General features: G+C 38.8%; 1 protein-coding gene across 4 annotated transcripts; it reads left to right on the plus strand.

Annotated features, from left to right (window-relative positions):
• The first annotated feature begins 586 nt into the window (after nucleotides 1-586).
• Nucleotides 587-9,842, plus strand: LOC107825328 (membrane-anchored ubiquitin-fold protein 6). 4 transcript variants are annotated; one of them, XM_075241223.1, is made up of 4 exons: nucleotides 587-695; nucleotides 1,061-1,302; nucleotides 7,890-8,060; nucleotides 9,161-9,842. In XM_075241223.1, the coding sequence occupies exons 2-4, from the start codon at nucleotides 1,173-1,175 to the stop codon at nucleotides 9,214-9,216; spliced, it is 357 nt and encodes a 118-aa protein (XP_075097324.1). In that variant the 5' UTR covers nucleotides 587-695; nucleotides 1,061-1,172; the 3' UTR covers nucleotides 9,217-9,842. The 4 variants fall into 4 exon arrangements, with proteins under 4 accessions (XP_075097324.1, XP_075097321.1, XP_075097323.1 ...); XM_075241220.1 differs by having other exon boundaries at nucleotides 681-818; XM_075241222.1 differs by lacking the exon at nucleotides 587-695 and adding an exon at nucleotides 770-913.
• The last annotated feature ends 14,498 nt before the right edge of the window (nucleotides 9,843-24,340 follow it).

A 24,340-nucleotide genomic window follows, 5' to 3' on the forward strand; every position in this document is an offset into this window, starting at 1 on the left:
CTCATTAATTGATTAATTTTTTTTTCATGTGTTAAAAAGCTTTCCTTTTTAGTGGATAAGCTGAAGAGAGGGCTCAGAGTAAAGAGCGAGAGAGAATTCACCCAACGAGAGTATACATGAAGCAAAATTTGTGAGGTCGGATTAAGAAAGAGAAGCCTAGAACAACAAAAAGAATTAATTTGTCAGACCCACTATATGGGATTATACTTAGTATATTATTGCTGTTGTTGTATCAGATTAATATGTCACAGATAAATAATAGTAATAATTTGATTAATTTTGCTAGAAAAGACAAGAAAGAATGTTTTATGTGAAGATGTTATTAATTGAGAGTCAACTTCTTTTAGATTTTTGAAAAATATTTTATGTAGTTGTCAAATATGTAAAAAAAAAAAATTCAAAAAAACATGAAGAATTTACACCTAAATTCACATCAAAATTAGTTTTTTGACCTTGGTACTTCGAGCACCTCTTTGTAAATTGGGAGAGAGGGAGGATAAGATTTTCTTAATCTTATGATCCTACTCAAACTTTTGAGGTCTGGGGTTGAATTGCTAAAGCTTAAACTTAAGGAACGTAATTGTAATATTCCCGTTTCCATGTACTTGTCTTGTAGTGAATTTACTGCATGTCCAAGCGACCCAAAGTAAGAAGTGTCATTTTCCAGATCATTAGATTTTGCCAGTTAGATTCAGGTTATAATAATCGTACTTGGAATAACCCTTTCCAATTTAGATTCTTTATCTCTTTCTTTCTTTCCATATCAAGCAAATTTAAAAGCACAAACAAAGAAACAACAATTCTTTCAGCTCATTTGGGTATTCATTATTTCATCTTTTTTTGGTCACTATAGTTTTGAAAATTGCAAACTCTCACAATCTAATAAATTGTGATCTGGGTTCTTGTCACTTTGGTCAGTCTGAATAAAATGATTTTTTTATTTAAAATATGGATCTAATTGTAAAGGGTTGAGGTGAATTGAGTCTTTTGTTCATTTCTTGTTTTAGGTGTATTTGATCTGGTTTGCTGTTGACAATTTTTTTCTATGGTTTTGATTCAGTGATGAAACTTTTACCCTTGATTCTTGATTGAGCTGGGAATTATTCATTTGTATGTGTGGCGGTTGATGAGAGTTTGTACAGTTGATTTGATAATTTGTGAGAGACTATTCAATGGCTGTTGAAGAGTTGGTTGAGATCAAATTCAGGCTAGCTGATGGCAGTGATATTGGACCAAATAAGTATGCATCTAGCACCACTGTTGGATCTCTCAAAGAAAAGTTAATGGCACAGTGGCCCAAAGGTTGTTAATTTCTTGACTTTACACTTGATTATATGAATTAGATTAGTTTTAATTCTGTGTTTTCTATGGAGTTGCTTCTTTTGTTGCTTTATTTGATTGTTCGTTGCGTATTTTGATGTTTGATTGCGTTTAGTGCAATACTATTTTAAGATTATGTAAGCAGTCACCGGCGAAGCTAGGAATTTATCTAAGGGTGTTCAGATTTAAAAGAAGTGGAAAAAATTCCGACCCCTTGTGTTATATACTTTTAAAATGTAATATTTTACCTATGTAAACAGTGTAACTTTTTGACGAAGACCACCCTTATCAATATGTGGCTTCGCCACTGTAAGCAGTAACTCCTGTGATTTGTGGTATGACTGGTATTTTTGCATTAACTGGAGTTTCTTCATTTCTTCAAACATAATAACATAACGGTCTGTAAACAAAGAACGCGTGCTATTGAGTAATGGACATGGTTCCGCATTTGAGCACTTTCTATAATATGTGTTTTCACCCTATTGGTACCACGACCTGCCTGTTGAAATTAGTCTGAAAGTTTTCTGGACCAATAATGCACCATTCCAGAAGTAATTATCCGTCAGCTTGATGCAGTTGGGCTACTCCAGTTGGATTGCATTAGAATTTTCTTTTATCGTCCGTGGAATTGCCGATTTGGGTCTTTCTATGATGCCTAGGTCTGCTCACTAACCACACGAACCTAGATGAAGATTAGTTCTCTAGGAGAGAAAGAAGAATTGATGGATATATCATAGTTTAGAAGATTTTTAGTTAGTTACAGAAGATTTTGATCTCTGCCTCAGTGCTGAGTATATATAGCGTAGTTTCTTGTGACTATCATAGTCTATTGCTGCCATTCCCTAAAGGATGCATATAAGAAGAAAAGGTCTACGGCAGAAGTAGCGGTCAATTTTCTAGAAGTTGTCAAAGTTGCTTATCACGACCCTAAATACCAGTCGTGATGACGCCTATCACATTACTAGGCAAGCCAACCCAAACACTTAATCACAACCCTTTTTCCTTTCAATAAGCCATTTTCTAACACAGGTTTAAATACCAAATTTCCATAATAAGTGTTTAAAAACAACAAAATATAAGCGGAAGTCAAATAAACATGAAACTACACAACCCAAACATCTGGTGTCACGAGTCTAGAGCCTCTACTACATAACTGACTGTCTGATACAACATAAGTCTAGAAAATCCAGAAAAGAACAAGATAGGAAGGAGAAAACAGGGCTGCGGACGCCATGCAGCTACCTTGAAATCTCCGGCAACCTCTAGATCAGCTGAGGACCCTCACTCTGCCACTCGGGCACCTGGATCTGCACACAAAGTGCAGGGAGTAACGTGAGTACGCCAACTCAGTAAGTAACTAGAGTAAATAAGGTCTGAAAGCAGTGACGAGCAGTTAAAAATCATATAACTGAATAAACAACAAGATAACAAATCCATTTCACAGTTTAAAACCAGTTTCATCGTAAAATTATCAACTTCAGTTTAAACACTTGAAATCATATACTTAGAAGAGTGAAATCAGTGAAAATATCATAGCTGGGCCCCTCGGGCAAGGTATCACTCAGAATATGGCCTCTCGGGCAGCCTCTTAGTCACTCGTGACTCACTCTCGTCACTCAGTACTCACTCTCAGCACTCAGGCTCATTAATATCTCATAGTAATAGAAATCATAGTAACCGCTGTGGCGTGCGGCCCGATCCATAATTTATAGTCGACTACGCTCACTAGGGGTGTACAGACTCTGGAGGGGCTCCTACAACCCAAACGTCATATTGCTGCGGTGCGCAACCCGATCCAATATATATATATCGCTGCGGCGTGCAGCCCGATCCATAACTCACACATATATAAATATCCTCACCATTAGGCTATCAACCTCTCTCAGTCATTAACCTCACAGCCTCTCGGGCACAACAGTAGAAATTAGGGAACTCAGTCCGAACAGTCCTCACATTTAGAAGTGGAGTGATAAAACCAGTTTTAAACTTTTAAACAGGTAAAACATGACTGAGGATATGCTTTCAACAAGTAAAGTGAGGAAAAATAGTAAAAATGCCCCTAAGGGTCTCAACAGGTCGGCACAAGGCCCCAAACATGGCATACAACCCATAATACAGTATAAATGACTAAAGTACGGAATAATATAAGATTCCAAATCAAATACGCGGCTTAATAGTCGCTACGGGACGGACCAAGTCACAATCCCTACCGATGCACGCCCACACGCTCGTCACCTAGCATGTGCGTCACCACATTTATCAAAACAAGTTAAATACCGGGGTTTGTACCCTCAATTCCAGATTTACAATGGTTACTTACCACAAACCGGTGAAAATACTAGTCACTCGTGACTCACTCTCGTCACTCAGTGCTCACTCTCAGCACTCAGGCTCATTAATATCTCATAGTAATAGAAATCATAGTAACCGCTGTGGCGTGCGGCCCGATCCATAATTTATAGTCGACTACGCTCACTAGGGGTGTACAGACTCTGGAGGGGCTCCTACAACCCAAACGTCATATTGCTGCGGTGCGCAACCCGATCCAATATATATATATCGCTGCGGCGTGCAGCCCGATCCATAACTCACACATATATAAATATCCTCACCATTAGGTTATCAACCTCTCTCAGTCATCAACCTCACAGCCTCTCGGGCACAACAGTAGAAATTAGGGAACTCAGTCCGAACAGTCCTCACATTTAGAAGTGGAGTGATAAAACCAGTTTTAAACTTTTAAACAGGTAAAACATGACTGAGGATATGCTTTCAACAAGTAAAGTGAGGAAAAATAGTAAAAATGCCCCTAAGGGTCTCAACAGGTCGGCACAAGGCCCCAAACATGGCATACAACCCATAATACAGTATAAATGACTAAAGTACGGAATAATATAAGATTCCAAATCAAATACGCGGCTTAATAGTCGCTACGGGACGGACCAAGTCACAATCCCTACCGATGCACGCCCACACGCTCGTCACCTAGCATGTGCGTCACCACATTTATCAAAACAAGTTAAATACCGGGGTTTGTACCCTCAATTCCAGATTTACAATGGTTACTTATCACAAACCGGTGAAAATACTACTCCGCGACGCCTTTGCACCTCGAATCGGCCTCCACTCGTGCCGAATCTATCCAAAAATCAGAATCACGACGTCAAAATATGCTAAGGGAACGAAGCCCAAACGAAAATAATCAAATTATACCAAAAATCCCGAAATTGGCCAAACCCGACCCCCGGGTCCATGCCTCGAAACTCGATAAAATCACATCAACGGAATCCTTATCCTCCCACGAGTCCATACATACCAAGAACACTGAAATCGAAGTCCAAATGACCTCTCAAATTCTCATTTTAATGTCTCTTAATCTCAAGTCCTAATTCCTCAATTTTAGGATTAGATTCTATGATTTATTAGGTAGATTTCACAATAGAATCGAGTTTTAAATCCAAAATTCTTACCTCCAAGTGATTCCCCTTGAATCCCTCTTCAATCTCCTTCAAATAGCTCCAAAAATGACCAACAATGGAAGAAATAAACCCCACATTCGCGGACAAGACGACCTTTTAAACCTTCTGCCCAGGCCTGAAATCCTGCGGTCAAAGCCTCGCGTTCGCGAAACACAAATTAACTTTGATCAATTTTCCTCTTTCGCGATCGCGACCTCCCCATCGCGAATGCGATGCTTTGCTCAAACCAACCTTCGCTATCGATGAACCAATTCCCCCCTGAAGCTCAGCTGCCCATTCCTTCTATGCGAACGCGACAACACCCCCGCGAACGCGATGCACAGCTGCCCAGCCCTTCGCGAACGCGGAGCCTCCCTCGCAAACGCGAAGGCTAAATTTCCAGCTTCCTCATCTGACTTTTGGCAAACGCGAGGGGCCACTCGCGAACGCGAAGAGTAAAACACCTCCAACAGCTGAAACCAAAATCTGCAATTTCTTCAACTCAAAATGATCCGTTCAACCCTCCGAAACTCATCCGAGGCCCCCGGGACCTCAACCAAAGGCACCAACATATCCCAAAACCTTATTCAAACTTGTACCAATCTTCAAAACACCTCAAACAACATCAAATCGACCAAAACACATCGGATTCAAGCCTAAGTTTCCAAAAACTTCTAAATTCCGCTTTTGATCAAAAACCCGACCAAACCACGTCCGAATGACCTGAAATTTTGCACACACGTCCCAAATGACACAACGGAACTACTACAACTCTCAGAATTGCATTCCGACCCCTATATCAAAATCTCACTTATTAACCGCAAATCGCCAAAAATCCGATTTCGCCACTTCAAGCCTAATTCTACTCCGAACCTCCAAAACTCATTCCGATCACGCTCCTAAGTCCCAAATCACCTCCCGAAGCTAACCGAACCATCGAAACTCACATCCGAGCTCTCTAACACATAAGTCAACATCCGGTTGACTTTTCCAACTTAAACTCACTCTAAAGAGACTAAGTGTCTCAAACCTTACCAAATCCTTTCCGAACTCGATCCGACCGACCCGATACCATATAACACGGATAAACAAATCATAAAGAAGTAGAAATGGGGAAAATGAAGCGGTAACTCATGAGACGACTGGCTGGGTCGTCACATTGCTGATGGAGGATAGCTTCTGAATCAATGAGATCTCAAGCTTTATTGCAAAATGAATGTTTGATGCGAATATTTGTGTGGGAAAGAAATAGGACGCGAGCAACTCTGATAGTAAACTGCTAGAAATAGGTAAATAGAGGAGATTAAGGAAGACAAAAGGGGAAATGGGAGTTTTAGTGATTTACCAGGGGACTCCTTGGGTTTTACAACTGCATCCCCATTTGAATAACTGAAATCGAAAATCTTCAATTAGCATGAAATATACATTCCTTATCTATAGATTTCACAAGTTCTTTCCAAGTCTAGTTAGCTTAAGATTAGCATATCGAATCCTTCTCTCATTGGACTTGTCAAACGGATAAAATATTTATCCGTGGTCGACCCTCAATCAGAAAGTATTTCATATTAATTGATTTTTCCAGCTGTTGAGTATCTTCTCCCACTCTATTCCGCCCTTTTTGTTCACTGCTAAATTAGTTAACTGCTGTGATTCTTGCAACTAAAGTTGTTGCAACTAAACTGGAGTACTTATTCTGAGTTGGATAGTTGGTTTCTCCAGCTGTTGATTACCTTTTCCAGCCTATGTTTCTCCTTTTTAGTTCACTGTTAAATTAGCTGACTGCTATGAGTGTTGCAACTAAAATTGCACAGTACGGGTACTTAATTTTATTTCTCTGTGACGCCTCTTATCTGAGTTGAATTAGTTGATTTCTTCAGCTCTTAGTATCTTTTCCCAGCCTCTATTTCTTCTTTTTTCCATTTACCGTTGAATTAGTAGACTGCTGTGAGTTTTGCAACTCAATTCACTAATATGTAAATTCTAAACTTGTTGAGTAACTGCGACAGAAATTTATCCCTTTGATAATTTGTTTGCTCATCACATAAGCTTTCACACGTGTTGACATGGTGCTTACCTGCTTTAATGCCAGATTTGGCTTTGGATCTTATAAGCATGAGGACCAAAGACTAAAATACGGTGACGTTTTAACTTAACGAAGTAGATTGTTTAGGTTTGAAATGAAATAGCTAATGAGAGGGTGTTATGGGATTGATATGGCTGATATGAAGAGAGTAGTGCTGCTTTAGAAGCTGCCTACATTGTGAGAGAGTGATGCAACAGATTGGAAACAACAACAACAATAACTATGCTGCAATTCCAAGTATGCACTATCCATTTCGCTCCATTTGACCCACTTGATTCCATTGCTCAACTACCGCAATCATTTTCTTTTGTTCGAGTTTGGGACTGAATGTTAACAAGCTCACAAAGCAGTGCTGGAGCAACCAATGTATATAATACTACTGAATATTGAAGAGACACTACAAAACTTCAAAAGGTAAAGCGACCTAAATACTCTAAATCATTTCTGGATTCAAAGGTATGGATCAGTGTATGAGCAAATGGAAACTTGAGCTTGTTAAATTTGGACGATATCATATTTCTGTGTGCTTTCACACAGGCTCTAGAACAGGGGTCAGCAAGGAATTGCCGCAGGCCTGAAATAACATAAGCTGCCCGCCAATCAAAGAGCATGCGACACTTAAAAACCTAAATACGAAGACACTTGCGAAGCAAATGAGCTTAACCAACTTGAAGGACTAATATTACATATGACAAAATATTAGTTCTAGAACTATGAATGTGTATTTGCATTTACAAAATCTTCTTGTATATAATCTGCATTTGTTGTCAGTCAATAATCTAAAATGGATTAGAATTAAGCCACATCCACCTATTATTTGTTTCGATGCTCTAAAGCCAAAGAGAATGTATGATTCCCACTACTTACAGGAATGAAAAGGTTAATTTGAGACTGAAATTTTCAGTGCTCTCTCATATGTTTTATATACCAAGACGCCTGAATCTGCAACCCTACATTTGCTGCTCATAATTTAGATACTCTTTTAACCAGCAATAACCCAGCTAACAGAAGATCTTACTGTGGCGCAGATAAAGATAGTGGTCCAAGGACAACAAATGACGTGAAGCTTATTAATGCTGGAAGGATTCTTGAAAATAGTAGAACTCTCGGTGAATCCAGACTTCCCGTTGCTGAAGTTCCAGGAGGTGTCATCACTATGCATGTTGTTGTACGGCCTCCCATTCATGACAAAAACAATGGTAAGTTGCAATATTTTGTAATTCAAGCAATTAGGTCACGGTTCAGTGTAAATTACATGCGCAATGTGATATTTGGATTATATGAGAGTTAAAAGAATTCCGGTTCACAGGTGGAAAGCATTTTTCTTTCTTGTGTTGATAACTCAAAAGAACAAGTATTAATAGTTCATAACTGCAGCAGAAATAGCATGTCACTGGTTTTCATTCGTGATTAAAGATCAGTTAGTGTAACTTCTTAGGTTCCTCCTATTTTTTTACATTACCTTGTAAAAATCTATAGGTGTCTTGTAATAAAATATGAAATAGGAGGGGTAAGTAAAAACCTATTAGACGAATAGCTCTGAAATATCTCTTTCTGTTATTTTTGTTTTGATGATATTCGAGTCAGTGTCCAATTTTGATCAATCTGTTTTATTGTTCTTTCCAATGTTTTGCACTGTAGAAGATACCAATTTGTTAGGAAGTAGTGAAATTCTTTAGCTTGTCTAACTGCTAGATGACAACTCCAGTTTTATTCTTTTGGCACTTTCTCCAAACTTACTACCTCGCACACCCATCCTCTACTGTGCTCCTAGGTACAGGGGATCCTTTTCCTTTCCTTTTCCGATTATTCAGAGAAATCAGAAAAGTGTCTTATTTGAGGTCAGTTAACACTATATATGATTGGATAGGACATTATTGGAACAGCTTAATGGTTAGTGCTTTCCATTTACCATCCGGTAAGTTCCATATTTAAGCGTCCGTGAAGCTTGTTCCTTATGAAATACTTCATAGGATTTGGCCTGGCAAAGTCAGTTCGAAGAAAAAGTATGTGTATTCATTCAGCTTAGCGTTTAGTGCTTTCCAATTACCATTGCCAATCAGGGGTCAGTTCCATATTCACGCATCTGTGAAGCTTTCCTTTTGAAAAACTTCAGTGTGTTTGGAGTGGCATAGCCAGTCTTGCCTGGTCATTTTTTTTTTGACAGGTAGAGAGAGGAAAAAGAAAAGCTATACTTATTTTTATAGTATGATTTAAGGATTTGAGCTTCCATTCATTATTTTTTTCTTATTAAAATTTAAAGCCTACTGAATGAATTTTCTTTATACATTTGTCACAGATAAGCTGAAGGAGGATTCTCCTACAAAAGGAGGGTGTGCATGTACAATCTTGTAATTCACCTGACCCAGTAATGGAATTGTTCCACTTTGGTTATATATATTTCGTGGCTCTATATATTTTTCAGTAGGCGAGTCTTTTGGATGCATTAACAAGTATCCTAAAAGTAAAAGTGAAAAAGAAAAAGATATAAAAAGATTTAGAATGGAGGGATACCATGTAGTCTCTTGATATACGAAGTTGATGCACTACTTTTAGGACCTTTGTGTAAAGAATGTAATTGTTCGTTTTTAAAGATGTTTCAAGCGGTGGTAGTGGTGGTGGAGTACTAAAGAAGAGGGACTCGGGGAAAGAGAAGAAGAAACATAAGCAATAGAAAATCTATAAAACAGATTATAGTTTTGTTTTGTTTTGTTTTATTTCATTTAGTTTGGGATTTTATGGTGTTATCATAAAGGATTTCCAAGTTTCGCAAAGGAACGGTTCACAGATCAAATGTACTCAGAAATCTGGCTGCACTTTGCCTTAGTGATGCATCAAGTCGAGCACATCAGTATAAATTGTTTCAGTTATATCTCCTATGTTGGATATGAATTTCCTTCTCACACTGAAGTCTTAAGAAACAAGCTTGCCCTTATTCTTACAACAATTGACATGTGAAACATGTGTTCTCTCTTTGTCTCTCTGTGTCTATGTATGTTTGTGTGGTGCATTTATTTCACTTCAGCAAATATAGGAGTCAGTTGATGCCATGACTTAGACTCAGCAAGAGGGTACCTGTACCTGGAATCGACATAGGTGGAGGCGTCCGTGCAGGTAGAAAAAAGAGGAAGTCAAGTTACGGGGCGAAAAGAGGTAAGACATAGTAACATTTCTTCTGTCTATTGCTAGTCATTGGATTAGAAGTCGCCGCAGGGAATGCCTTTGTCTTGCCTTGCTCAGTGATGTTACTTCCATCTCGTCAAGTGACAAGGTAGAAAACAGTTGGCATAAGAATACCACAACTATGCAAATTACAGATTTCATAAACAAATGCGCAATCCATTATTATGACTATAACTTTATTCCATTTCTCTAACATTTAGTTTGTTTATATCCCCGAATTGGCATGGCATGTAAAATGAAGTTGGCACTGCAGGGGCAACTCTACATAGTATGGGGCTCGAGGCGAAAATAAAAAGTGAGGCCTTAAATTTTTTTTAATTATTTTTTAGTCTTATAATTTATCGAAATCTAAAGAAGTTATAATCAGTTTTAATTATTGTCAATGTCTAACCAATTTGTTTAATCTCTCTTGTGTTATCATGTTGAACTTTATTTATAAAACTTTTTCAACCGAGACAACTGATATAGAAATTGTTAACGGTGATTGAATTAACCCTTTTTACCTGATTAGGTTTGCCAATTAGAGTATTCTTCTACTTATACAGTTTTTCTTAGCACTTTTAATTCTAAATATAAGTTGAAACAAATAATAATGTAGTACTATTATGTTTCAAGATTCATTCAATGTTAAGGACGGATTTTAATAGCTACTTATCATTGTAGCTTGAAAAATGTCTACAAAGGCACTCAGAGAATTAGGAAAAGTTGTTCTAAACTTACATTGTTGTAAGAAGATCGATTTAAGTTAGGACGAACTAAAGATATGAAACAACTAGTAATTACAATTTAAGATGTGTAAAACTTTTAGCTAGGGGTGTACAAATGAAACCGACAAACCACACCAATCCGATAATCCAAGTTAAACCGACAAAAAAAATCCGACTATGGTTTGGTGTTGGAAAAAAAAATCCGACCATATTTGGTTTGGTTTTAACTAAAAACAGTCAAAACCGAAACCAAACCAACCCGACATTATATGTATAGACGTTTTAAATATATTTAATACATAAAATATTTATTGTAGTGTAGTTTATAAATATTTCTCAAGCTCTTGCGTAATTTTATCTTTTCACGTATTATTTCAAGTTTGGACTAATAATTTTTGGATGATTCAATAAGTTTTATAGTTCATAAATGCTAGTAACTCAAATAAATCCTAAATTAATACTAATACTAATAAAAGACATTCAATTCAATTGCACTATGAATGAATATAGCGTTGCATATTTATTTTTAGTTTTTCCGTGGTTTAGATAAAATGCATAACTTATTTTTCTTTTAGTGTTTAGTCATGTAAATAATAGTACTTATTAGTCGTACTTTTTATAGCAACTTATTAGTAATTTTAAATTATGTTTGTTTTCATCATGACTTATTAATAATACTTATTTTATGCGATTTTATTATCTTTATTGTTGAATATTTTAGTACAATGTCATGACTCATCTCATATTTATGTTATTTTATTGAAAAATACCTTATATAGTTCTATCTTACTAGGATTAAAGAAATATTTGGAGCACAAATTCTATATTTTGTGCTATGAAGACTTTATGAATATCGACCAGAATTAGAGAAGAAACGAAAAGAAAAGTAAAAGAAAAAAGACAAAGAAAAAGGAAAAAAAGTAAGAAAAAATGGTAAAAAGAATAAAAAATAATCTGAAAATCGTATTTTGAAATACACACACTCTGCCACGTCAACGTTAAGAGTGTAAATAATTCCATTAAAAATAAGTTTAGGGGGGTAATAGGATTCCCGCAAAGAAAAAATGTGTAGTTGGAAATCCGGGTATAGATCAGAGGGATACTTATGTATTTTCCCAAAAAAAAAAACCCCAAAAAACCCGAGAAAAATCAATATTGAAAAACTCGATTTTTATTGGTTTGGTTTGGTCTTTAGATTTAATAACTCGATATAATTGGTTTGGTTTGATAATTAGAAAATACGAAACAACACGACCTAGGTACACCTCTGCTTTTAGCTATAAATATTTAATCAAATGATTTAAAAATTCTATGAATAGTGCATAATTTAATATTATTTAAAGATTTTGGGCCGGCCCTGGCTGCAGCAAATTAATAGAAATTATTTCACTAATTCCACACTTTATTCCTCTGAGTTTGTCTTGGAAATTGATTAATGCTATAATAAGAAAAGTGGACAAAAGGATCACTATCACGTTGGAATTTCTTTTCCCAAATTCCAAATTTAAAGAATCATTTGTACGATCAAACTCTAGGACAAAATCATTATACTTGTGCTAATGAAGTCGAAGTAAAGCAATCATTACATATATATATTGTTGTTGATTTGCTCCCTGCACAACTAAGCACTTCCCTAGTAGCATAACTGAATTTCTTCCCTTACCCAAGAATAACATACAAGTCTTGTTATCTTCGTCAACAACCTCATTCTTCTCTTCATTTTCTCCTCATGAAGTTTCTGCATCACATGAATTTCAGCAATGCAGGGTCCAACTTGTGCCATGGCTTTCTTGTTTCAAGAATATTGTCAAATTACTCTTCTGCCTTAGTAACATTATTCTTTCTGGTTTTTATAGTACCAGAACTGCTTGGGAACTATGGGATTGTCATCATTAGGATTATGCTTCCTGGCAATTGCTTGAAAAATGGAAAATAATAGCTTTATGTACTTGGCGATCCCATAGTTTTTTGTTTAAAATAAGAACTATGCCTTGTTACAGGAATTTCTGTTTTAAGATGGAAGGAAATGTCATCATTAAAATACAGAAAGTGACACATAAGACTAATTGTTAGTCATTACATCGGACTAATTTGGGGCGAATAGAATATTTTTGTGCTACTATTGATTTTTTTATCTCGGTAATAGAAGATTTGAAAAATATAGTTTGGTGTCAATTTTAAAGCACGCTCCTGACGATCGTCATAATTTCTAGTTAAATTAGGGTGATCACCTTAACGAATAAATACTAACGGATCATCAAAAGTTTCAGCATTTCTGATAATCGTCACAATTTCTAGTGCTTCAAAATTCTAGTAATTGTCAAAAAATTTGGTGCTTCAAAATTTTGGCACCAGGCTATTTTCCCAATTTTTTTTCTTAATAGAGTCAAAATATAAACGGTGATTTAAAAAGATCCCTCCAGCATAATTTTTTGTTGGATTGCGACTATTATCATATATATATATATATATATATATATATATATATATATATATATATATAAAAGATTTTAAACTTATTTATCTGGTTTTGTCTAAGTTTTTCTATTTACAAAAAGTAACTAAAGTTTTTTTTACAAAATATATACTAATTCGGTCAAAATCTATAATTTTCCTACAACTTAAATATAATTGTTTTTGGTAAAGAATCCGTTTAAAAACTACAATTTACATACAACTTGTTACAATTATATTAGTTGTATATATTTTGTTTGCAGTTTGTAAACCCGACATACAAAATATATACAATTTGTTTATGTGTTCTTCCTCGAGTTTTAATCTGAAATTTCAACTAAAATCAACTCGAATCTTCACCAAAATCGCTCAAAATTGAAATATAACTTCAAAGGATATCCTCAATCATTTGCAACAACACTCAATCCATATAAATAACTATTCATCAAAATCAATTTTTGAATTAAATGCTTCTAACACTTTTTAATAAATGTTAATGGAGTTTAAACTCATATATTGTACTAAATATACAATAGACTATCATCCATTAAACTGGGATTCAGATTTCCTCGTTCAATTGCTTTTCCTTTGCGTCTGCTGCTATTGCTGATTTCTATGAGATAATAAATCATGAAATCCACACCATTCCAACATATGCTATAATCCTCAATTACTCGTGGATAGCTTAAACTCATCCCAAACCTTCCTGCCGTTTCTCACTTCGCGAAGGGAAGAAGAAGAGGGAAGAAAAATGAGTAAGATTGGAGTATATTATATTATTTTGTATATAAATGGTAAATTGTATATGCTAATGTAATTAAGTGATAACCTCACGTAATTTGCCCTCTGCATAGATTACTCCTCAAAATATTCTGAAATAGTTTTAATTATTTTGTAGAATTTTAGGAATTTTTGTTTGTTTATTTTGCATCAATAGATTAATATTGCAATTTTGCATCACTAGGAATAGTTTTAAATCATAAAAATCATCCAAATTATTTTACCTTCCGTAGCATTTTTAGACTTTAATTGCAGCATTAGCTTTTAACGGTATATAGTTGCATTTTTTTTATTAAAACACAACATCAAATATATATATATATATATATATATATATATAATATTAATTAAACCGATTAATCAATTAGTTCAATTTAATAATTCATGCATTTAATTAGTCAATTGTTAGTCAAAATAGATAAGTTGTTTAATTTTGCAAATTAGGTATAAATTAGAATGTTTAGCTAATTGGCCAACTTTGAAAACCCAATAACAAGAAAAAAGAGAAAGGGGCCGCTTGTTCCCTATTGTAATTGGGCCAAACATATGCAGAGCCCCAGTTTTCTCTTAATAACCGCCCAGTCCATTAACCCACATGGTCTAGACTTTCCCCAATACCAAACAACCACGTTTTGTCTCGGATTAATCCTAACCCTTCATCTCACTTGATCCAATGACTGAGAACTAATCTTGTGTTCCCCTTATAATTGTCCAAAACGACCACCCCTACCCCAAAATCATTCTCAGATTATCCCCCTTTCCCTTCTCTCACCCTCCGCCACACGCCATCGCCGGAATTCGCCCACGGCGGCGGCCAATCTCCAACTAGTCCCAAATTACCACCAGATATTCCTTGCTTTCTCCTCATGACCATCCCACATTTAGCTTCTTCCAAAACCTTAATGATTCCCTCGAATTGTAGATCTAGGAATTGAACCCTAGCCGCCACTCGGTCCTTCTTCATTTTCTCGATCGATCTATCCTCTTTTACTGTTGAGACTTACACTAGTAGAAAACTGTTGATGAGAGCTATCCACTGATGTAAGATTCACTAAGTTTCTCGGAGGTCGGATTTTGGTCAACCAGCCATTGACCGGCTAGAACCTTTTTGAGGTCATCTCTTGTAACGACCCAACCGATCATTTTGCTTTTTAGATCCCCGTTCTTCTAAATAAGACTCCCCGTATGTGCTTTAACTGCTTTATGACTTGCGGGGGTGGTTAGTTCGGAATTTGAAAGGGTTCGAGGTGGTTATGTTTATGGACTTGTTGGTCCATTTAGACGGGGTCCCGAGTGGATCGGGTGTGTTTCGAACCGCCCGGAGTCAAGTTGGAAAACATCAGATTTCTGGTTCTGGTTTCCTTCTTCGCATTCGCAGGGGAGGGGCCGCGTTCGCAAAGAAGGTAAATATAGGGGGCTGAAATTGCGCTACGCGTTCACAATAGCCAGCCCGCGTTCGTGAAGGTTTGGGATCCGAGGCCTTCCCGTACACGTGACGTGGCCCGCGTTCGCGTAGAGGAGGCCGGGTTGGGCTGGGCTGTGGCCGCTGTTATTCTTCGTGTTCGCGAAAAAGCCCTCGCATTCGCTTAAGGTAGGCCAAGCAAGCCTCCGCATTCGCAAGGCCCCTGTTGCGTTCGTGATGGGAATTTTCCTAGGGCCTAAGCCGTTTTTCTTCGCGAACGCGAGGCCCTTTCCGCGTTCGCGAAGAAGGGGCACCTGGAGAGTGTCTTGCTTTAAAAACAAGACTTAGGACATTTTTCTCTCATTTTCATTCCTTGGCCGATTTTAGAGTTTCTTGGAGAGGGGTTTCCACCTAGCTATTGAAGGTAAGTGATTCCTATCCAATATGAGTTTAATACATAGATTATGGGTAGATTTTAACATGTAAAATTATGAAAATTATGGGTTTAGTTGAAAAACTTAGGTTTTGATAAAAATGAGATTTAACCACGAAAATGATTAGGGGTGGGGGGGGGGTGGGAATGGGGTGAAAATTATATATTTGAGTTTGTGAGGCTATGGATAATATTTATCTTCGAAAATTTCTGGAATCTGGGCACATGGGCCCGGGGATAAATTTTTGGAATCTTCCAATTAGGTTGGGTAATTACTCTAATAGTTAAATTATGAACTTTTTGAACATGTATTGATTAAATTATATAACATTTGACTAGTTTTGGATTATTCGACACTGAGTTGAGGCTTTAGAACAAAATTGTGACCGAAAAGCGGGCTTTGAGATGGGGTAAGTCTCTTGTCTGACCTTGTATAAGGGAATTTACCCCATGGATGATTTAAATCAATATTTGCTTGTAATTGTGGGGGCTACATACGCACTGTGTGACAAGAGTCCGTGCGTAGCTACTAGCTATGCTTATGTCCGGGTAGTTTAGGACGCAAATCATGATTTACTTGTAATGTTTGCACCCTACTTGCTAATTTAAGTATCTAAATTATATTAGAACTTGTTAGAAGAATTTTGAAATACCGAATTTCACTTGGTTGAATTTAGAACGGATTTCTTGACCGTTAATGGAAATTGTATTAGATTGTGTATTAGCCTTGTAATAACGGTTAAGTCAAATGCCTATAAAGTATCCTCATTTCTTGTGGAGCGGACCGAATGCCTCGACAGTAGAATAGATGTATCTATGGATCGTGCCGCACGTCCCTCGACAGTGTACACGTTATTCTAGATCGGGTCGTACGACCTCGGCCTAAATCGTACTTAATAATACTCAGAGCCTAATCATACTTGATATTATGTTGTGGCTGTAAGGTTACAATCATTAATGACAGGAAATTACTTGGAATTTATAAATTTGTGAAAGAATTATTTGTTCCTACTTAATGAGTTGTTGTTATTATTTACATAACCCGTGTTTATTTAGAATTTTTGTATTCGTAATATTAGCCCACAGTAAGAGTCGAAGTCGATCCCTCGTCACTACTTCTTCGAGGTTAGACTATATACTTACTTACATGTTGTTTATGTACTCATGCTACACTTTTGAACTGATCGTGCAGGATCTGAGGCAAGAGCATCTGGCGAGCACTTCGGCGCACATCCCCGTTACCCAAAGGCCTAATGGTGAGCTACTTCCTGAGCCGTTCCGCATCCCCTAGAGTTTCTCCTTTGCATTCATTTTTGTCTATTTTTATTTCAGACAGTAGTTAGAGTTTTGTATAATCCATTAGTGCTCATACACTTGTGACACCAGATCTTGGCACACACACTAGCAGACTTGTGATTTTGGAGTACTTATATCACAATGATTGCCACTCAGTTGTGTTCGCTTTATTTATTAAATTTTCTACTCCTTAATTTCTTATTAAATAAAATTTAATTATTTGGAAACTTATTAAAAGAAGAAATAACATGTTTAATTCACTGTTGGCTTTCCTAGAGGCGCTGGGCCCCATCACGACCTATAAGAGAATTGGGTCGTGACAACATGGTATCAAAGCACTAGGTTCATGTTGGTCTCACAAGTTATGAGCATTCCTAATAGAGTCTTGCGGATCGGTGCGGAGACATCCGTACTTACTTTCGAGAGGCTATAGGGTGTTAGGAAACTACTCTTTCTTCATCTCCTATCGTGCATTTGATGTGGTACTAATTGTCTTTCTTTTACTCTCTCACAGATGGTGAGAACGCGCGTATAATATATTCTAGACCTTGGAGGAGCTGCTCCCCATGTTGCTAGAGGCCGAGGGAGGGCTCTAGCCCATGGTAGAGGACGAGGACGTCCCATAGTTGCTCCAGCTATGCCACCAACAGATCTAGTAGAGGATCCTATTATTAAGGAGCAAGGTGAGGTGACCGCGGTGGAGCCAGCCCTAACTAATTTCTTGTCCGCGCCAGAATTCCAGGAGGTCATGGGCCAAATGTTGTGGTTCATAGATTCTATGACCCAGGTTGGTTTATTTTCAGCGGATCCAGCCACATCTCAGCTGGGAGGGGGAGAAAAGACCCCTACCGCTTAGGCTCCAGGGCATGCATCTGCCATATATCAGACCCTGGGAGCACTACCCGTGGGTAGAGCTCAGCCAGTTGCAGCAGCTATACCTGAGCCTAAACCAGCTGCGGTCGGCGTGCCGCGGAAGCTATTGGACAGATGGACCAGGTTCCATCCTCCTATATTTGGAGGTGAGGGACATGAGGATCCCCAAGACTTCATCGATCGATGCAGGGACAGACTGTACAACATGAGGATATTGGAGTCTCATGGGGTGGATTTTGGTACTTTCCAGCTGGAGGGTAGGGCCCGTAGGTGGTGGCAGTCATATCTTCTCGGTAGATCAACAGATTCTCCTCCCATGACTTGGGACCGGTTCACACATATTTTTCTCGATAGGTATATTCTGCTCTCTCAAAGGGAAGAGTTGAGATTTAAGTTCGAGCAGCTCCAGTAGGGTCAGATGTCAGTGACTAACTATGAGGCGAGATTCTTTGAGTTGTCTCTCCATGCACTTATGATACTTCCTACCGACGTAGAGAGAGTGCGGAGGTTTGTTGCAAGTTTTTAGACTGGTATTCAAGCTACTATGGCCCAAGATGTTGAGATGGGGACTTCTTACGAGCCAGTTGTGGAGCTAGCTCAAAGGATCGAGGGTGTACATCAGCGTAGCCGAGAGCAGGCTACGAGGGATAAGCGATTTCGATATTCTGGCTAGTTCAGAGGTGCCCCAACTGGGGATAGAGGTCAGTTCATGAGGGGTCAGTCCAGTAGGCCCACATATCCAGCACCGCTGCCTCCTCGGGGTGCTCCAGTGCGACCCTATTTCAATGACATGACAGAGAGTTTATACCGCCCATCATCTATTCAAGGTTCTTCCAGTGAGTATTCAGGCCATCAGGGTCATACTTCAGGTCAGCAGTCCACCATACCGAGAGGTTGTTTCGAGTGCGAGGATCTTAGCCATGTGCGGAGTTTCTGCCCCAGGCTTCGAGGCACGGCAGTGCATCAGGGTCAGCAGCCTATGATTACAGCACCAATTGCCCTACCAGCCATCCGGCCGCCTAGAGGAAACAGGCAGGCGGGTAGGGGCCATCCTAAAGGTGGAGGCCAGTCAGGTGGTGCTCCAGCTAGGTTCTATGCTTTTCCGACTAGACCAGATGTAGTGGCCTCAGATGCCGTGATCACAAGTATTATTTCTGTCTGCTGTAGGGATGCTTTAGTGCTATTTGATCCAGGGGCTACATATTCATATGTTTCATCTTTGTTTGCTCATTTCCTGGGTATTCCTCATGAGTACTTGGGTACTCCTGTTTATGTGTACTGTCCTGTAGGCGATTCTGTTATTGTGGATCAGATCTATCGATCCTGCATTGTTACTTTATATGATTATGAGACTAGAGAGGATCTTCTGTTTCTCGATATGACCGACTTTGAGATCATCCTAGGCATGGATTGATTGTCTCTATATCACACCATCCTGGATTGCCATGCCAAGACGGTTACCTTGGCGATGCCAGAGTTTTCTAGATTGGAGTGGAAGGGTTCGTCTGTTAGTGCACCTAGTTGGATTATTTCTTTTATTAAGGCTAGACACATGGCCAAGAAGGGTTATTTGGCTTATCTAGCTTATGTTCGGTATACGACTACAGAGACTCCGGCGATAGATTTAGTGCCCATAGTCCGGGAGTTCTTTGATGCGTTTCCTTCTAATCTTCCAAGCATGCCACCAGATCATGATATTGAATTGTGTATTGATTTGGCTCCAGGTACCCAACCTATATCTATCCCACCATACTACATGGCGCCGAAAGAGTTGAAGGAACAACTTAAGGAATTGCTAGCAAAGGGGTTCGTCAGACCGAGTGTATCGCCTTGGGGTTCACCAGTGTTATTTGTGAAGAAGAAAGATGGGACTATGTGGATATGCATTGATTACCGCTAGTTGAACAAAGTTACCATCAAGAATAAGTACCCATTGCCGCGTATTGATAATTTATTTGACCAGTTGCAGGGTGCCAGGGTGTTCTCTAAGATTGACTTGAGATTGGGGTACCATCAACTGAAGATATGGGATTCGGATGTTCCGAAGATGACTTTCTGGACTAGATATAGCCATTATGAGTTTCTAGTGATGTCCTTCGGCTTGACTAACGCCCCGACGGTATTTATGGATTTGATGAACCAAATGTTCAGGACGTAGATTGATTTGTTTGTCATTGTTTTCATTGATGACATTTTGATCTACTCACACAGCATGGAATAGCACGAGCAGCATTTGTGTGTGGTACTTCAGACCTTGCGGAAATATAAGCTTTATGCTAAGTTCTCCAAGTGTGAGTTTTGTCTAGATTTTGTAGCATTCTTGGGCCATGTTGTATCAGGCGAGGGTATTAAGGTAGATCCCAAGAATATCGAGGCAGTTCAAAGTTGGCCTCGTCCTACCACGATGACTAAGATCAGGAGCTTCTTGGGGTTAGTAGATTATTAGCGCCAATTTGTGAAGGGATTCTCATCTTTGCAACACCATTGAATAAATTGACCTAGAAGGGTGCTCCATTCCGATGGTCCGATGATTGTGAGGTGAGCTTTTAGAAGCTCAAGACTGCATTGACTTCAGCACCAATGTTAGTGTTGCTTTTCGGTTCAGAGATGTATACTGCATATTGTAATGCTTTACGCATTGACCTGGGTTATGTATTGATGTAGGCGGGGTGAGTTATTGCATATGCTTCATGTCAGCTGAAGCCCCATGAGAATAAATACCGTGTACATGATTTGGAGTTGCCTGCGATTGTTCATGCTCTTAAGATCTGGAGGCATTATCTTTATAGGGTGTTCTGTGAGATTTACACCAATCATCGCAGCTTGCAGCACTTGTTCAATCAAAGGGATCTCAATTTGAGGCAACACATATGGCTTGAGTTACTAAAGGATTATGATATTACCATTCTTTATTATCCGGGCAAGGCGACTGTAGTTGCGGATTCCTTGAGCAGAATGGCAGAGATTATGGGTAGTTTGACATTCATTTCAGCAGAGGAGAGGCCATTAGCTTTGGACATTCAGTCCTTGGCTAACAGACTTGTGAGGTTGGATATTTCAAAGCCCAACCAAGTTCTTGCATGCGTCGTCGCCCAGTCTTCACTATTGGAGCAAATCAAGGTTCGTTAGTTTGATGATCTGCACTTGTTGGTTCTCAGAGAGATGGTACTACAGGGTGGTGCCAAGGAGGTTACAATCAGTAAGGATGGTGTTCTGCGACTCTAGGGTCGTCTATGTGTTCCTAATATTGATGGACTAAGGGAAATGATTCTAGAGGAGGCACACAGTTCTCGGTATTCTAATCATCCAGGTGCTACGAAAATGTACCGTGACTTGAGGAAACATTATTGGTGGCAGCAGATGAATAAGGACATAGTCGAGTATGTGACGAGATGTCTAAATTGCCAGCAAGTTAAGTATGAGCACCAAAGGCCAGGTGGCCTACTCTAGTAGATGACTATACCTGAGTGGAAATGAGAGTGAATTACTATGGACTTCATAGTTGGGTTGCCGTGGACCTTACGGAATTTTGATGCGGTTTGGTCATTGTCGACAAGTTGACCAAGTCGGCACACTTCATTCCGGTTGTGACTACATATTCTTTAGAGAGGTTGGCACAGATTTACATTTAGGAGATTGTTCGGTTGCATGGCGTGCCCGCTTCCATCATTTCAGAAAAACGCCCTCAGTTTACTTCGCATTTCTAGAGAGTAGTACAGAGTGAGTTGGGGACCCGAGTAGAGCTCAGTACAGCTTTTAATCCACAGACCGACGGGCAGTCGGAGCGGACAATTTAGATCTTGGAGGATATGCTCAGAGCATGTGTGATTGACTTTAGAGGGCAGTGGGATTGATTCTTGCCTTTGGCCGAGTTTGCTTACAATAATAGTTATCAGTCCAACATCGAGATGGCTCCATTTGTAGCTTTACATAGTCGGCGATGTCGTTCACCTATCGGATGGTGTGAGCCTGACGAGGTTAAGTTATATGGTACTGATTTAGTGAAGGATGCCTTGGAAAAGGTAAAGTTAATTCAGGAGCGACTTCGCACAACACAGTCTAGACAGAAGAGTTACGCGGATCAGAAGGTGCGTGATTTCTCATTTATGATGGGTGAGAAAGTTATCTTGAAGATCTTGCTGATAAAGGGAATCATGAGGTTCGGGAAGAAGGGCATGTTGAGCCCAAGGTTTATAGGTCCATTTAGACGGGGACCCTAGTGGCTCGGGTGTGTTTTGGACCGCCCGGAGTCAAGTTGGAAAACACAAGATTTCTGGTTTTGGTTTCCTTCGCGTACGCGGGGGAGGGCCATGTTCGCGAAGGAGGAAAATATGGGGGCTGAAATTTTACTACACATTCTCAATAGCCAACCTGCGTTCACGAAGGTCTGGGACCTAAGGGCTTCACGTTCGTGTGATGTGGCCCGTGTTCGCGTAGAGGAGGCTGGGCTGGGCTATGGCCGCCGTTATTCTTCGCGTTCGGGAAGAGGCCCTCGCGTTCGGGTAGGGTAGGCCAAGCAAGCCTCCGTGTTCGCGAGGCACCTATTGCGTTCGCAATGGGTATTTTCCTGGGGCTTGGGCCGTTTGCCTTTGTGAACGCGAGGCCCTTTCCGCGTTCGCGAAGAAGGGGCACCTGGGGAGTCTCTTGTTTTAAAAATGGGACTTAGGCCATTTTTCTCTCATTTCTCATTCCTTGGCCGATTTTAGAGCTTCTTGGAGATGGGTTTCCACCTAGCTATTGAAGGTAAGTGATTCCTACCCAATATGAGTTTAATACATTGATTATAGGTAGATTTTACATGTAAAATTATGAAAATTATGGGTTTAGTTGAAAAACCTAGGTTTTTATAAAAATGGGATTTAACCACGAAAACAGCTATGGGATGGTGTGAAAATTATATATTTGAGTTTGTTAGGTTATGGGTAACATTTATCTTCGAAAATTTCCGGAATCCTGGCACACGGGCCCGGAGGTAAATTTTTGGAATCTTCCAATTAGGGTTGGGTAATTACTTTAATAGTTAAATTATGAACTTTTGAACATTTATTGATTAAATTATATAACATTTGACTAGTTTCGGATTGTTTCGCACCGAGTTGAGGTTGTTGAACGAAATTGTGACAGGAAAGTGAGCTTTGAGATGAGGTAAGTCTCTTGTCTAACCTTGTAAGAGGGAATTTACCCCATAGGCAATTTAAATTAATATATGTTTCTAATTGTGGGGGCTACATACGCATGAGGTGACGAGAGTCCGTGCGTAGCTACTAATTATATTTATGTCCGGGTAGATTAGGACCCAAATCATGATTTACTTGTAATGTTTGTACCCTACTTGTTAATTTAAGTGCCTAAATTATATTAGAACTTTTTAGAGGAATTTTGAAAGACCGAATTTCACTTGCTTTAATTTAGAACGAATTTCTTGGTCGTTAATGGAAATTGTATTACATTGTGTATTAGCCTTGTAATAACATTTAAGTCAAATGCCTATAAAGTATCCTTATTTCTTGTGGAGTGAGCGAAATGCCTCGACAGTAGAATAGATGCATCTATGGATCGTGCCACACATCCCTCGGTAGTGTACACATTATTTTGGATCGGGCCGTACGTTCTCGGCATAAATCGTGCTTAATAATACTCGGAGCCTAATCATACTTGATATTATTTTTTGGCTTGTGAGGTTACATTTATTAATAACTGGAATTTACATGAAAAATTATTAATTTGTGAAAGAATTTTTTGTTCCTGCTTGTTAATGAGTTGTTGTTATTATATACATAAACTATGTTTAGCTAGAATTTCTTTATTCATATTGTTAGCCCATAATAAGTGTCAAAGTCGACCCCTCGTCACTTCTTCTTCGAGGTTAGACTAGATACTTACCGGGTACATGTTACGTATGTACTCAAGCTACACTTCTGCACTGACCGTGTAGGATCTGAGGCAGGTGCATCTAGCAATCACACCGGCGCGTATCTCCGTTACCTGGAGGCCTAGTAGTGAGCTGCTTCCTGATCCGTTCCGCAGCACCTAGAGTCTCTCCTTTGCATTCATTTATGTCTAGTTTTATTTCAGACAGTAGCTAGAGTTTTGTATAATCTATTAGTGCTCATACACTTGTGATACCGAGGCTTGGTACACACACTAGCAGACTTGTGGTTTTGGAGTACTTATATCACTGTGATTGCCACTCAGTTGTGTTCGCTTTATTTATTAAATTTTTTACTCCTTAATTTATTATTAAATATAATTTAATTATTTGGAAACTTATTAAAAGAAGAAATAACATGTTTAATTCACTGTTGGCTTTCCTAGCGGCATCGCTGGGCGCCATCATGGCCTATAAGAGAA

The sequence above is a fragment of the Nicotiana tabacum genome, chromosome 20 (assembly GCF_000715075.1).
Source record: "Nicotiana tabacum cultivar K326 chromosome 20, ASM71507v2, whole genome shotgun sequence".
NCBI classification, from domain to species: Eukaryota; Viridiplantae; Streptophyta; class Magnoliopsida; order Solanales; family Solanaceae; genus Nicotiana; species Nicotiana tabacum.